The 15,380-nt window shown below is 37.1% G+C and overlaps 1 protein-coding gene across 1 annotated transcript in view; it reads right to left on the reverse strand.

The window, feature by feature from the left end:
- Window positions 1–11,737: 11,737 nt before the first annotated feature.
- Window positions 11,738–15,380, reverse strand: part of ORC5 (origin recognition complex subunit 5) — a gene marked incomplete at its 5' end in the record, with an annotated part of 83,225 nt that continues 79,582 nt past the window's right edge. The window contains one exon of the mRNA XM_079711767.1: window positions 11,738–11,838. Within this exon, the coding sequence (XP_079567893.1) occupies window positions 11,793–11,838 (46 nt within the window). The 3' untranslated portion in view covers window positions 11,738–11,792. The remainder of the gene's footprint in view (window positions 11,839–15,380) is intronic.

Below are 15,380 nucleotides of genomic sequence, written 5' to 3' on the forward strand. Positions count from 1 at the left end.
GAGTATAATATCCTTCTCTTGTATTAATCCCTTTATCATTATATAACGCCCTTCTTTTTCTTTCATTATAACCTTTGTTTTAAAGTATACTTTAATCTGATATGACTTTGCTACCCCTGCTTGTCATTTCTGTTTACATGAAATATCTTTTTCCACACCCTTTCACTCTGTGTCTTTAGCTCTGACACCAGTCTCTTGTAGGTGACATATATTATATATGGGTCTTATTTTTTTTAATCCAATCAGCCATCCTATGTCTTTTGATTGGAGCATTTAGTTCATTGACATTTAAAGTAATTATTGATAGGTGTGTACTTACTGCCATTTTATTACTTGTTTTCTGGTTGCTTTTGTAGTTCTTCACTTTTCATTTCTTCTTTTTGTTCCTTTCCTTGTGGTTTGATGATTTTCTTTAGTAGTATGCTTGTGTTCCCTTCTTTTTAGTTTTCCATTGTGGTTACCATGGGATTCATATACGTTAACCTGTACTTACTTGTTTTAAACTGGGAATCAAATATTTAAGTTCAAACACATTCTAAAAGACCTACATTTTTTACTCCCCTCCCCTATACTTTGTGGTTTTGATGTCATATTATACATCTTTATTTTTATTCCTTGTTTAATTGTAGTTGCTTTTGTAATTTTTTGTCTTGTAATCTCCATACTGCCTTATTGAGGTGGTTGATCTGCAGTCCTTATTATATATTTGCCTAAGTGGGATTTTCCCTTTCCTGTAGATTCTTACTTCTTTTCCACTTAGAGAAGACCCTTTAACATTTCTTTTAGCATAGGTTTTGTATTGATGAACTATTTTAGTTTTTACTTATCTAAGAAGTTCCTTCTCTCTCTTTTAATTCTAAATGATAATCTTGCTGGGTAGAGCATCTTAGGTTTTTCCCTTTCAGGACTTTGAATATATTATGCCACTCCCTTCTGACCTTCAAGGTTTCTGCAGAGAAATCAGCTGATGGCCTTATGGAGACTCTTTACTTTTCTCTTGCTGCCTTTAGAATTCTCCCTTTATTTTTAACTTTCGCCATTTTAATTATATGTCTTGGTTTGAGTCTGGGTTCATTTTGTTTGGGACCCTCTGTGTTTCCTGTACCTAGATATGTTTCCTTCTTTAGGTTTGGGAAGCTTTCAGCCATAAATTCATCAAATATATATTCAACCCCTACCTCTCTCTTTCCCTTCTGGGACCCCAATGATGCAAATGTTATACGCTTGATGTTGCCCAGAGATCCCTTCAACTGTTCTCATTTTTCCTGTTGTTTTTCATTTTTTCTGTTCTGAATTCCATTATTCTATTTTCCAGATCACTCACATTCTTCTGTACCATCTAATGTGCCATTAATTCCTTCTAATGTGTTTTTCATGTTATTGTATTCTTCAGCTGTTTTTTATATTTTCTAGTTCCTTGTTAAAATTCTGTGTTCATCTATTCTCCCTAATTTCTTTAGAATTCTTATTACTAATGCTTTGAACTCTTTATCTGGTAAATTGTTCATTTGTTTCATTAGTTGTTTTTTCAGGGGTTTTCTCTTGCTCTGTCAATTGAAACAAATTCCTCTGTCCTCTCGTTTTGTTTCTCTATGAAATTAGGTGAAACAGTTACCTATTGCAGTCTTGAAGGAGTGTCCTTGTGTGGGAGTGACCCTATACAGTCTGCATGTGCCCAGTTACTTTGCGGGAGAAGCTGGATCTGATGTGAACACGAGTCACATCTTTCCCCGGGACGTGGGTACTGGAGGACGGGGTACTGGAGATAGAGGGGCTAAGGCCAGAGGCAGGTGTGAGCCATGACTTCTCCTCTGCTCAGTGGTCATCATTGCCCTATCAATGAGAGTTCTCTTTAATTCCTCATTTGCATAGAGGTCTTTTTTTAAATCATAGGTGGATTTTGTCAAATGATTTTCTGCATTAATTAATCTTGTGGTTTTCTTCTTTAGTCTATTGACACAGTGAATTATATTGATTGATTTCTGAGTGCTAAATCACAATCCTGAGAAAACTCCACTTGGTCATAATGTATTATTATTATTTTTTTTTTGCAGTACACGGGCCTCTCGCTGTTGTGGCCTCTCCCGTTGTGGAGCACAGGCTCCGGACGCACAGGCTCAGCGGCCATGGCTCATGGGCCCAGCCGCTCCATGGCATGTGGGATCTTCCCAGACTGGGGCACGAACCCGTGTCCCCTGCATTGGCAGGCGGACTCTCAACCACTGCGCCACCAGGGAAGCCCCATAATGTATTATTATTGATACTTTTATACAGTTGCTGGCTTTGATTCAGTAATAATTTGCTGAGGATTTTTGTGTCTATCTTAATGAAGGATATTGGTCTGCAAGTTTTCTTGTCCTATCTTTGTCTGGTTTTGGTATCAGGGTAACCCTGGCCTTGTAAAATAAGTCAAAAAGTGTTCCTCTTCTATTTTCTGAGTTTGTGTGGAGTAAGTATTATTTATCTTTTAAATAATTATTAGAATTCTTTAACGAAGAATATGGCTATTCAGGTTATCTATTTCTTCTTGAATACATTTTGGTTGGCTGTGTTTTACAAGGAATTTGTCCAGTTCATTTAAATAATCAAATTCATGGGCATTCAGAATATTATCTTTCAGTGATTACATTCTATCATACAGTAATGTGTGTGTTCTTTTTTTCTTGATTAGCTTGACCAGAGGTATCAGTTTTGCTGATCTTTCCCTAGCAACAGACAGATTTTTTTCTGTTCCTTTAGCCACTTCTTCCAAGGACTATCAGGGTCTCATCTGCCACTTCACAGCTTTCTCATTGTCTACTCCTCAAATTTCTCCCCTAAGAGGCATTCTAGTGTCAGCCGTTGGGTGAATATATTTTTTCATACACACTATGTAAGTATTAGAGATAATGTATATGAGTTGTCTATTACAGTGTCAAGCACATAAATGTTCACCTGGTAATTATCACCATTACAATCACATAGTTTTAACAGAAAAGAAAAACAAATTTCCATCTCAAATGGCAATATGTGTCCAGTAATCCCTTGAGCTTTTTTCCTCATCTTCCTTACTCAGGTAGTTCTTATTTATTGTAATGTAATAATGGACCCATATTTATAGTTTTAATCATTAGGTAGGCCTGTCAGTTTTACTCTGTTCTGCCTCCTACAACTTTCTTAATAATGAATTGTTTATGATGGGGATTAAAAGAGAGTCAGTGCAAACCAATCCAGCATCTGGAGCCACAACTCCAAACATGTCCTCTACTGAGCATGATTCAGTGGTGGACTTATCATGATTAGGGTAAAAAAAACACAACACAAGATAGATGGATATTTCCAAGAAAAAAAAAAAAGCTACCAAATATCACACACTTAGATATACTTAGAAGGAACCTTTATTTTAATGATGAAATTCAGCATATTATCTTTTAATTAATTTTTACTTCTGAAATGGAAAGAATGCAAATTCCTAGTGGTAAGAACAGCTCTAAAAGAATGGATTTTGGAAATTAACTAACATACTCAATCTATGAACTCAGTATTTACAGGTCATTTTGTCTTGGCTGGGCATTGCATAAATTGCTATATGTAAATCTATGACCCATTCACTCCATTCCTGTCATTTTTCTTTTTAATGTTGCGAAGATTTTTTGAAATTTTAGTATTAAAGTTAGTAATTTAGTATTTGCAATTTCAGTATATAAAAAAAGAAAATTTCACTTTTATCATGAGTCCCTTCTTCCTATGGAAACAAGTAACTGAAGGTTCCTTACAGTTTAGAAGCAACTCCCCAGGGAGGGAGTTTACCTTCTAGAGGGGCTCTGAAGGCTCCTAGGCAGGAGCTCAGTGGGAAGGTAGTTTTCTGACTCAGAAGAGCTGGCCATAATTCCTGCATGTACACATTTCCCTTACACATTCCCATTTAGATACTGACAACCCCTGAATTTTTATCTCCAACCTGGGCTTCTACCCAGAACTCCAGATTTATCTAACTGCCTCCTTGACGTTTCCAATTTGATACCTAACAGAAATCTCCAACTTACCATGTCCACACATGAACTCCTGATCTTATCTCCCCTACACGTTTCCACATGTTCACGTTAAAAACCCTGGAATCATTCCTGACTCTTTCTTTCAAAACTGACACCCAATTAATCAGCAAATCATGCAGACATTTCTTTTAAATTATATCCTAAATCTGACAACATCTCACCACCTCCACTGTTAACACCCTGATCTGAGCCACCATTCTCTCTCACTTAGATTTTTTAATAGCCTTCTACTTTTCTTGCTTCCACTCTATTCTCAATATAGGTTCCAGTAAATCCTTTTCAAAAAATTCTAAACCAGATCATGTGACTCCTCTGCTCAAAACTCTCCCCATCTCACAAAGAATAAGAACCAAGGTCCTATGTCCACTCTATTTTAGATTCTTTTTCCCATATAGGTCATTATAGAGTATTGAGAAGAGCTGTGTATTACAGTAGATAATACTGTGCTATACAGTAGGTCCTTATTCATTATCTATTTTATATATAGTAGTGTGTATCTGTCAATCCCAGCCTCTCAATTTATCCCTCCTCCCGCCCCTGCTTTCCCCCCTGGTAACCATAAGTCTGTTTTCTACATTTGTGACTCTATTTCTATTTTGTAAATAAGTTCATTTGTACCATTTTTTTAGATTTCACATGTAAGTACTCAAATATATGCCCAGGAGCAGGACTGCAGGATCATATGGTAGGCCTATTTTTAGTTTTGTAAGGAACCTCCATACTATTCTCCATAGTGGCCGTATCAATTTACATTTCCACCAACAGAATAGGAGGGTTCCCTTTTCTCCACACCCTCTCCAGCATGTATTGTTTGTAGACTTTTTGATGATGGACACTCTGACTGGTATGAGATGATACCTCATTGTAATTTTGATTTGGATTTCTCTAATAATTAGTAATGTTGAGTATCTTTTCATGTGCTTTTTGGCCGTCTGTATGTCTTTGGAGAAATGTCTATTTAGATCCTCTGCCCATTTTTTGATTGGGTTGTTTTTTTTTCATATTGAGCTGAATGAGCTGTTTGTATATTTTGGAGATTAATCCCTTGTCAGTCGCTTGTATGTATAACTGATACACATTGCTGTACAGCAGAAACTAACACAACATTGTAGATCAACTGTACTCCAATAAAAATTTTTTTAAAAAGAAAGTTAAAATATGCAAATGCAATAAAATATTTACAACCTATTAAAAAAATAACCAAAGTCCTTCAATGCCCTGCAAGGCTACACATGACCTGGCACCCATTACCTCTCTGATCCCATCTCCTACCAAGGTTGTCTTTGCCTCCTGTACTCCAGCAATATTGGCCCCCTTGCAGCCAGAGCTCCTGTGCTTTGGAGGAATGGAGAAGAGATGTTTGATGAGGGTATGTGTACAAGAAACAGTCTGCCACACTAACTCAAATTTTTAAAGGACATAAAATGTATTCCATCTGCATTCCATATTTTTATTTTCAGCCTATTATGCTCTGTGTGGTGATTTAAAGGATGCGTGAAAGTTCTGTGACACTCTTTCTATCAAGAGGTGGGTATAATAATTCCCTTCCCTTTAAATAAAAGGAGGACTTAATCACTGCCTTAATCACAATACTGCAAAATTGATGCTATGAAACTTCTGAGGCTTGATTAGAAAAGGCCATGCAGCTTCTGCTAGTTTCTCTTGGCATGCTGACTTTTGGAACCTCATCACCATTCCATGAAGTGGAGAGAGCACATGAGAGACCATGTGTAGGTATTCCAGGTAGGAGCCATCAGCCAGTGTCAGCCTCCAGACAAGGGTGAGGAAACCGGCTTTCATGTGATTCAACTCCAGTCTCAAGTTGCCCCAAGGGATACCACTTTGAGCCAAGCTCTGCTCAAACTGCAGATTCATGATCAAAATAAATGACTGGTGGTTTTGCTTTGTCATCCAGATACGGATAATGGAACGTCCTGTTTCCACACCATTTCTGATTTGTATTTCCACAAATTAGCATCTACTTCATTGCCCTCCTCCTTCCATACTTCAACTTTTGTCTCTCTCCCCCCACTTTGGTGCTTCTTTTGTTCTTTCTCCCATTTTATTATCATGACAAGCATTTTAAATAAGCAATTCTACTGAAAGAGACATATTGGCCACACATATTTGAGAATTGGTTTTTGATGTTATAGCTTTGAAATATATTGCTTTTCATTATGTTGATGTAGTTTCACATTTTTATATACTTGGATGTAAGTGATTTACAAAAAAAAAAAAAAAAAAACCGTTGTCACTCTAAACAATTTTGATGAAATACCAAACTTAAGTCCTACCAGTCATGTTGCACAGGCTGCTATGAGAATCATTAATCTTCACCTGATCTGTCCTTTCTTTCTCAATATAAAAGACACAATTACCCCTTCTCTTTAAACTACCAGAACAATATAGTAACTAAAGTAAATATACCAAAACTTTTACTTACAGAGGCTATCTCTCAATGTTGTTAACTGGTGATTTTTACTTCTTCATGATTGCCCCAAATTTCCACAGTAAACATGTGTTCCTTTTATAATAATTAAAAACAGATTTTTAAATTATGTATAACAGCATTATTAAAAACAAATTCTAAATTGTTTTCTCTTTAAACAGGGGTGGGGCTCTTTTCATTTCACATTCTGTTTTTTTTTTTTTTTTTTTTTTTTACAGTTTAACCCAGAACTTTTATCATAAAGAAATCAGGCAACCAGCCCAGGCTGCAGGGAGCTGTAGGCAGTGTCCTCTTCTGTTCAACATTTCCAAAGTTTTACTCTTACCTAAGCTGGGGAGTTAGCTCTCCTAGTCTAGTAATCTAAGAAAATTTCTTTTTATTGGTACATGTTTTATTTCTCCCACATAACTTTCAGTTACAATATCACAATTTAAAAAAATCGATTTTTTAGATCTACTTATTTTTCTCTGTAGGTCACTTCAGCTTAATTATTATGTTTTTACACTCAGAGGCATTTGTAGCAGCTGCCTGTTTTATCCCTCCTCAAGCCATGTGGCTCTTTCCCATGTCTTTCCATCCTCTCGATGACTAGGCTTTAGTTATCAATATTTTTCAATTAAAAAAAGAAAGATTGATGTAGAAAACAGCAGGGGTTTCTATTTCAGCATCCTTTCTCATGGATGCTTATGGGGTTAGTGCATCTCTGTTCCGCTAAGGCTCTCTTCATTTCCAGCTGGATGAATCCCATGAACTAGGGTGGCTGAATGTTCCTTCCCAGAGAAAGTGAACCTAAAGTGGTTTCGGAAATTCTAGGGCACACATAAGCCAGTGCAATGCCTCTATTATTATGAAAGTTGGTCCAAAGTGATAAAATCATGTGTTTGGATCTAACATTCTCCACAGAACTAAGACGCTAAGTGGGTCTGGTTTTTCCTTTTGGGACCAAATACTAAATGGGACTTAGCCCAGGTCTCTTACTGCCACTTCTTATACTGAAAGGGATGGGGTTTATATGAATAGTGGAGAACTCTTATTTGAAAGAATAAAATTAACCTGCAGTTCTGTGGTGAGTTGATTAGCAATAGCTATGACCACCTTCTTAATTCATTTCAAGATGGTTTCTCCCTCACTATGTCAAGAACAGTTTTCACCCCTATTCTGGTGACCCCTACATTAATGCTTGGCAGTAACTCTGATCTCTAACTAGATCCAGCTACACACTTCACACTCCACGTGGATAAGCACCTCAGTGGCACATGTTCAAAACTGAACTCATGATCCTCTTCATCCCACAGACCTAGTCGTTCCCTCAGGACTTCCTATTTCGAGGAACGGCTCTCCCAATGCTGACAGCACCTGTTGTCCAGGACAGAAATCTGGCTCCTTTGTCCACTGCTGTATCTCCTACTCCTACACCCAACACAATGCCTGACACATAGATGGTACTTAGTATTTTTTTTTGATGAATACTGAATAATTTTATGGGAACTCCCATTAAATAGGACTCTCAACTTCCTCAAAGACCAATGAAATGGATTATGGTTTATCCAAAACCCCAAGCGAATCTCTACTGCCTCTAAAATCCAGACTCTTTTCTCATGCCAAAGCTACCACTATTTACTCAAACAGCTGAATGCCTCCTAAAATCCCATCATTATTGTGCATCAACATGCAGTTAAATGAATGAATTGATTATAATTTTCTCCACTCTACCAAATTTCTACTTCTCAAACTGTGCTTCAAGAATGTGTCACTGCTGGAAAATGAACACTAACTGTGCATTGAGGGCATTTAACAGCAAATTTGAGTGAAATGTTGATATCTTGATAGCAAAGATTTCTTTGAGCTCTACTAAGCATTTCTGAAAGCAAATTGTGTCAGCAGACTGAAATTACATACAAAATTACCTAAACTATTTTACATATGATACAGTCACACTTTGTAGGAGATGAAGCTTTCAAAGTGTAGGGGATGAAGCTGAATAATATCAACCTCTGGTTAATTACCTCCAATCTAAGTCTCTGCTCATGGAAAAAGGCATAAGATGCAACTATGGTACTCAACAGTGTGAGACTTCAGGTAAAAGCAGAGGATGCTATTACAGCCCTGGTCAAATACATGGGCAGTTGTGGCATTTCATCTACTATTTTAGAGACTCTCTGAGTACTTAATGCAATAAGGGATGCATTATTCCTGGACTTGGTCCATTACTTTTCTTTGCATAGTACAAGCAGAGTAGGGCATACCTTGGAGTAACAAAGGAGGCTTCTTCTTATGCTGAGCTTTCCTTGCTCCAGACCACCTTAATTACATTAAACAGTTGTTGGTTAACTAAATCCGTCGGAGGTATACCACTAATTGTACAGCCATCACACCTTGAGGGCAAACAATGTAACTCCTCAGTCACCTGCTCTCTGATTGATCATTCTCAGTTCATGCTTTTGACTATTCAACAAGATCCTGAAAAATAAGTAATGAAACCTACATGTGAATTAGAACCCAGTAGAAAATCCTTCAATTCTAAAAATAAAAATCCAAGGTATTGCGTCCATTTGAATAGTTCAAAAATTTTTAACAAGAAATAAGTTTCCTAGATAGGATTAGGTAAGAGTACCTCTTCTCTATTTAGTTGGAATGTTGTCATATTCTGTCACTTAACTCCTTTCGCGGTCACAAATATTTCATGATAATAATAGCTAACATTTATTGAGTACTTACAAAGTGTCAAGTACCTTACTTAGATCGGGGTTTCTCAACCTTGGCACTACTGATACTTTGGACCAGATAATTCTGTTGTGGGACATGCATTTAGGATGGTCAGGAGCATCCCAGGTCTCTACCCTCCCCTACCCCACACCCAGCTGTGACAACCAAAAATGTCTTCAGAAATTGCTAAATATTCTCTGGCAGGCAAAACTGCCTCCAGTTGAGATCTACCACCTTAAATATATCAACTTATTTATTAATTCTCCAAACAGCTGCATGAGGGAAGTTCTACTTTCCATTGTATCGGTGAGAAAACAAGAGGCACAGAGAGATTCAATAATTTATCTAACACCACACAGCTCCTAGAGATACAGCTGGTATTTGACAAAGGTAGTCTGACTAAAGAGCCCCAGCTCTTAACTGCTGTCCTAGAGACTTGACCCCTTTTTGACTTTTTAGGGCTTAATGAAAAGAGACTTGTTGGATCAGAATCCCTTCCAGAGTTACTGAAACGGAACTGTTTCAGCAATGAAGACTGATTCAGGGATTGAAACTGACTTGAAAATAAGAGGGGGAATAAGGTCTCCACCTTACTATGTATATCTGAGTCATGGTAATGGAAAGAAGACATTTTTTAAATGGAGGTTCAACCATGTATAAAAAATCTAAAATCCCACAGCCTGGTAACTGTGTTCTTCTACCACCTAAATCATTTTTAGATCTAGGTAGAATAGATGCTTAATATAATTTAGGCACTCCTCTTTTAACAGAAATATCTGGCCCACCAGCCAGCATCATTCTCATCATTAGATTCCCTCCCCTAATTGGAGATTTATATCTTCCAATTAGAAAATTCATTTGCAGATGACCCTTGTTAAAATGCTAATATCCACATTAAGCTCTGTTAAGTCTTCGTTTAAATAAATTAATCAGGTTAGTTAGTGAGTCATTTAGCAAGCCATTAGTAAGTAAATTACAAAACATAAAGTTCTCATGGCCCAGTCAGAGGCAGGGAAAATCTGGTTACAAGGTGTTTTGCAGGGAAGCCATACACAGGGCTGGTGGCACAGTGTGGGGCAGTACAAGATAAGCAAGGTGCTGGGTGGGGGACAGGTGGCCAGCAGTGAGAAGGCAGGGAGAGTCACATACAGGAAACCTTGCCTCCTTTCTGTCTTCCCCAGTTCCCTATTTGACAATCTCTGTGCCCCCTCATATTCCAGAGTTCTTCCCTCAAAAGGCAGACTGGTCCCAGGCTATCCAAGAGAGCTGCACAGCAGACCCGCCACTTTATAGCAAACTATGAGGGGCTGAAAATCCCCGAAGTGGCATTGCTCTTCCTTGAATCAGCTACTCAAACTGCCTTCTACTTGAATGATACACAGATTTCTACGTGCAGTAAGCCTAAGCCTGAATTTGCAATGCACATGGCTTTTCCCTGGTCCTGGCTTCTACGAACATCTGTGGAACACAAAATTTCACCATTTTCCATGGGACAAGAGACACAGGGTGAGGGTGCTCCCTGCTATCTCGTGTAGGCAGACAAAAAGGAATTTCATCCCTTCTCCCCCTACTCAGGACCTCTAAATAAATGCAAGGAGACAACCACTCGTTTTCTTTGATCCAGAAAGTGCCAGTCACTACATGCAAAGGCTTCCTATTTGGGGTGCCTATTGTGAGAATTTTTCTTCAAAAAAAGAAAGAATAAAATGCAACTGAAATTTAAACTAGGCTCCGTAATTAAGCACTTTAAAGCTGCTCAAAATAATTTTCAAGCATTTACATGCTAACAGAAAATGTCTTAAAAAATATGAATAGACAAGAAAATCAGACCCAAGGTTCATAACTGATATAACAGGCAAAAATTTTATTGTGGAACTATTAAAGGCCAATGGTTAAAAAAAGGAAAGAAAACCATGATGCAGATTAAAAAGCTATGTTGGGTAGTTAATTGCAAAAGTGACCAGATAAACCTCACCTAAGCATACTGCAGTTATCAAGTAGGCTTAGAGGTGGAAAGCTGCCCTATATCTGATCAAACTACCTTGCCTTTTGAGAAAATCAGGGTGAAAGATAAGCATATACAAACTTGGATCTTAAGAAAAAAAACAAAAAACTTCTACTTATTATATTTTGCAACTATGATTTTTTAAAGTGGTGGCCTTAGGAAAATCTGCTTTGGCAAGCAACTGCAGAGGCTCCTGTGGAGAGGAAGTGAAAAGACTGGGCTTATATACAAGGGCTGCTGGCACGTTCAAAGTGCAGGGGATAGTTCACAGAGTAAAATGTAGTCCCAAGTAAATGGGTTTCAGGCAATTTCAGTGTTAAGATAACATCATTAAGAGTAGAACAGATTGTGCTCAAACCCTGCTGTTTATAATTAACACGTTCCTTCCAAATACTCCAGGGTCCCTGGTAAATAGTCTTCTGCTCACATTCACCCAGACCAATCAGAGTATTTTCATCAGATTCCATGCTGGGCCAGCACCTGTCTGGACAAATCCAATAGAGCCAAAGAACTCCTCTCCCTGGCCAACTGAGTAGTTGGATGAACACAGCTTGGCTTAGTCATTGTCACAGTGTCCATATGGCTTTGAAGCTTGTTTTCACAAGAAATCATACAAGTATTTTATTATGTCAAAGTTCACCGTCCTATAAACAAAAACAGATAGTATGTTAGCATCCTTACCGCCTAGATTGCTCAGCTTTGTATGTGTGATTCTGAGAATCACATGCAAAATAATTCACAACTATTGCTAAACAATCCTAAGATACTGTCAAAAGCATCATGATAGAATTGATATTATTTTTTTAAATGTCACTAGGAACAGAGTTTCTTTAAAAAGTTTTTTCCCCAACGCATAGTTTGCTTTTCTAAAAAAAGGAAACAAAGTTAGAATTATCCAACATTCTGTATTTCAGTTATACTACAGAAAGTTTGGATTTCATCTGAAAGCTATTTGCTTTTTGTCTAATAACCAGAATAAAGTAATTAGAGATGCAGAAGTATTTAAATCTTCTTTGCTTTTGAACATTGTTTATTTTCCAAAACACTTGTTTTATCATTACATAATGCATAGCTCATCTGTCCTCATTTGTAGTTTTCATTCTTTTCAGTCTTTTAACACTGGCTGACCTGTGTGTGTATTGTAACTAAATCTGTATGATACAAGAATACAATACAACAAACAGACGATGTGAATGTATATTTTTGTACTCTGATGGCAGGCAGAATAAAATAGCAGGAAACAGAGACATATAATTATTTTCCTTTCTCTAAACTCATTCTTCACTATAAATATTCAGACTTGGAGGTTTATTATTTGAATAAATGGTCAAAATAATTAGATATAATGATCTAGCACTAAGTATAAAATTAAAGCCTTAAAGTATTCAACTCTACAAAAATAATCATCCATGTGAGAACAGCCTTTAAAGATGCACTAATTGCATGCTCTTATTTATTAAACCATCATCAATTAGTGTTTTTGTCTACCATTTTGTAATACACTTTCTAAAAAAGTTTCTAAGCAAATGACTGACATATCAAATATTTTTAAAAATCTGGAATGGGGAACTATAGATACTGCTTATGAAAACACATTTTAAAATAGCTCAAATGAGATGCTATGGCTATTGTGGTACCTAATGATGGAATGAAGAGTACTTTAATTGTTTCATTACAATAGTGTCTCTTTGAAGAACACTAAAACTTTCCAAATTAAAAACACTGCCAAAACAATTCTGTTATCATTAGCAGTAATAAAACAACTACAAATAGTTACTAAAATAAAAACTTATCTCAGGCATAAAGACACAAAAGGTATGGTTATTATATCATAAAGCTGTTTATTTTTATGTGCTTTTCTTTCATTCAACTCTAGAGTCCCACCAAATTTACTAGTAACAAGGTACCACTAATAAATCATTTTTTTAAAAATCATGAAAAGGTTCTTCATGATTGGTTGAAAAGATCTTTTTTAGAGGATTTTAGAAGGAGACATAGTAGGCTATTTTTACTCATAGGTAAAAAGGAAGGTTGAATTTGTATATCTCTCCAGGCACATTTCCCCACAATGATTTTGGGTCTTAAGGTTATAAACCTAAAGTGACAAGGTAAAGTGAACTTAATGATAAGTTTTATTGTCTTTTGGATTTTTTCTTTCTTTCTTTTTTTTTTTTTGCATTGAGTGGAAAAGAAAAAGTTTAGAAGAAGCTAATACGAAAACAATTAAAATTCCAACACTATGGGACCAGAAGGCATTATTTGATAGACTATTACAAAGCCATACAAAATGGTCAATATGAAGCCATAACTACAATATTAAGAGAGGTAAGGAGAAAAGAGAATTGCAACTATGTTGTGATAGCTACAGAGAAATGTTTGTATAATGGACTAGTACTAGAACATAAACAAATGAAAATACCGTGATTTGTTAGTGGTAGGACTCCTTCATCTTATCTAATCATCTATTTAACACTGCAGCATAATTTATGCAATAAATTTTTCTTTTTAGAATGAATGGACTGACTTAAAAATACTAAGCAATTTACACTAAAAACACTTAAACACTTAAAAACACTAAGCATTTAGAGGTTCACTACATTCCATTTCTCTGCTTTGCCACTGGGAAGTACTCAAGCAAACTGAATCATACAGGTAAGATTTTTGAACTTTTAAAAAAACTAAATTAATTGTGAAATGAATATGTAAGATCATTCCTCTAAGAAACATTTACTGCCCAAGATGTATGACTACCTTTCTCTATCATCTTTCCACCCCCCAGTATAAACAGGTGACTTACCCAACTGATCCCCGCATATATTATTTTAAGACACAGCAGAATTTGATAGAATAACCACAGGGCAACACTAAAACTTAAATCACACATTCCAAAGATAGTTTTTAAATACTACAGGAGATTCTCTCTCTCATAGGACACAAATAATTATTTTCTAAAGTAAGCATCTAGAAAGAAACAGGATAAACAAAAATAATGTTGGTGGCACTCTGCCTAGGGGGAATTCTTAAACCAGAATTTAGAATACTTTACACTGTTCCTTGGTCAAGAACATTCTCTATGTCCTCCATCTCTTCCATGAATGAATGTTTTTTTTTTCCTCTTCCAGGCTTAACTGAAAGTTGGCTCCCCCCGAAGGACCAAGCCTCTTCTTCAGATCTTTCCAGTGAGGTGAGACTCTACTGCAGCCCAGGCAGTCCTGGCAGGTGGGCTCGGTGTCCCAGTGCAAAAAGCTCGGCTCCTCTGAGACTCAGACAATTCCACTAACCACCCTTTATCCCCTTGTCACCACCTCTTAGTCAGCTAATAATGCAGCACCCCGTTCAGTCTTCCTCTCCATCCCAAGATCTGCCTCAGCTTTAGTGACTTCACGGCACACTATCCCTCTCTCTTACCTCCAGTGGAGACAACTAGTTCACGAACCTCTCTTCGCTTTCTCCTGATCTACAAATAATTACTGAGTATTATGTGCCAGGCACTGAACTATTAGCCCTCTACTGGCTTTACTGCCTTCCTTCCATTCCTAGCTTAGACTCCATGGTTTGTCACTTCAAGCATTCATTTGCTAGCATCCACTGAATTCACCTGGCAAAACCCCAATCCTATGTGATTTCAATTACAGCCCTTTGCTGTCCCAGTACCTGGCATATGGAATGCTGTTGGAGAAGATCACAAGTTTCACAGATTGCTGCCACTGTAAATTCAAGGTCAGGAACCTCAACTGGGCCCTCAACACTAGCATCAAGTTGCTTTCCTTGTCGGCACTTTCTCCCATTCCCCACAGCAGCTATTTCAAATATCCATATTCCTCTCAAACTGCCAGTACTTCTGCCCTTAGTCTCAATATTGCCTCCTCCTTTACAGGCAAAATAGAAAACATCAGATCAGACCTCCTTCAACTTCTTGCCCCCAAATCTCCCAATTCAGCTCCATCTGAATCCACCTGTTCCTCTTATTAGAATGCAAAGGGATTCCTCTCTCTCATCTAGGCCTATTTCTTTAACTAATGTTTCTAAATACCATGTTTTACACCTTTTCAAGGACTTTGTGCTTTAAATTAATACCTCTCTTTTGTATCATTAACTCTCCTTCTCTACGAGTTCTTTCCTATCAGCATTTAAATATGCTCAGATCTTTAAAAAATAATTACCTGCTCACAACCCCACAATCTGT

The sequence above is a fragment of the Hyperoodon ampullatus genome (genome assembly GCF_949752795.1).
Source record: "Hyperoodon ampullatus genome assembly, chromosome: 9".
Lineage (NCBI taxonomy): Eukaryota > Metazoa > Chordata > Mammalia > Artiodactyla > Ziphiidae > Hyperoodon > Hyperoodon ampullatus.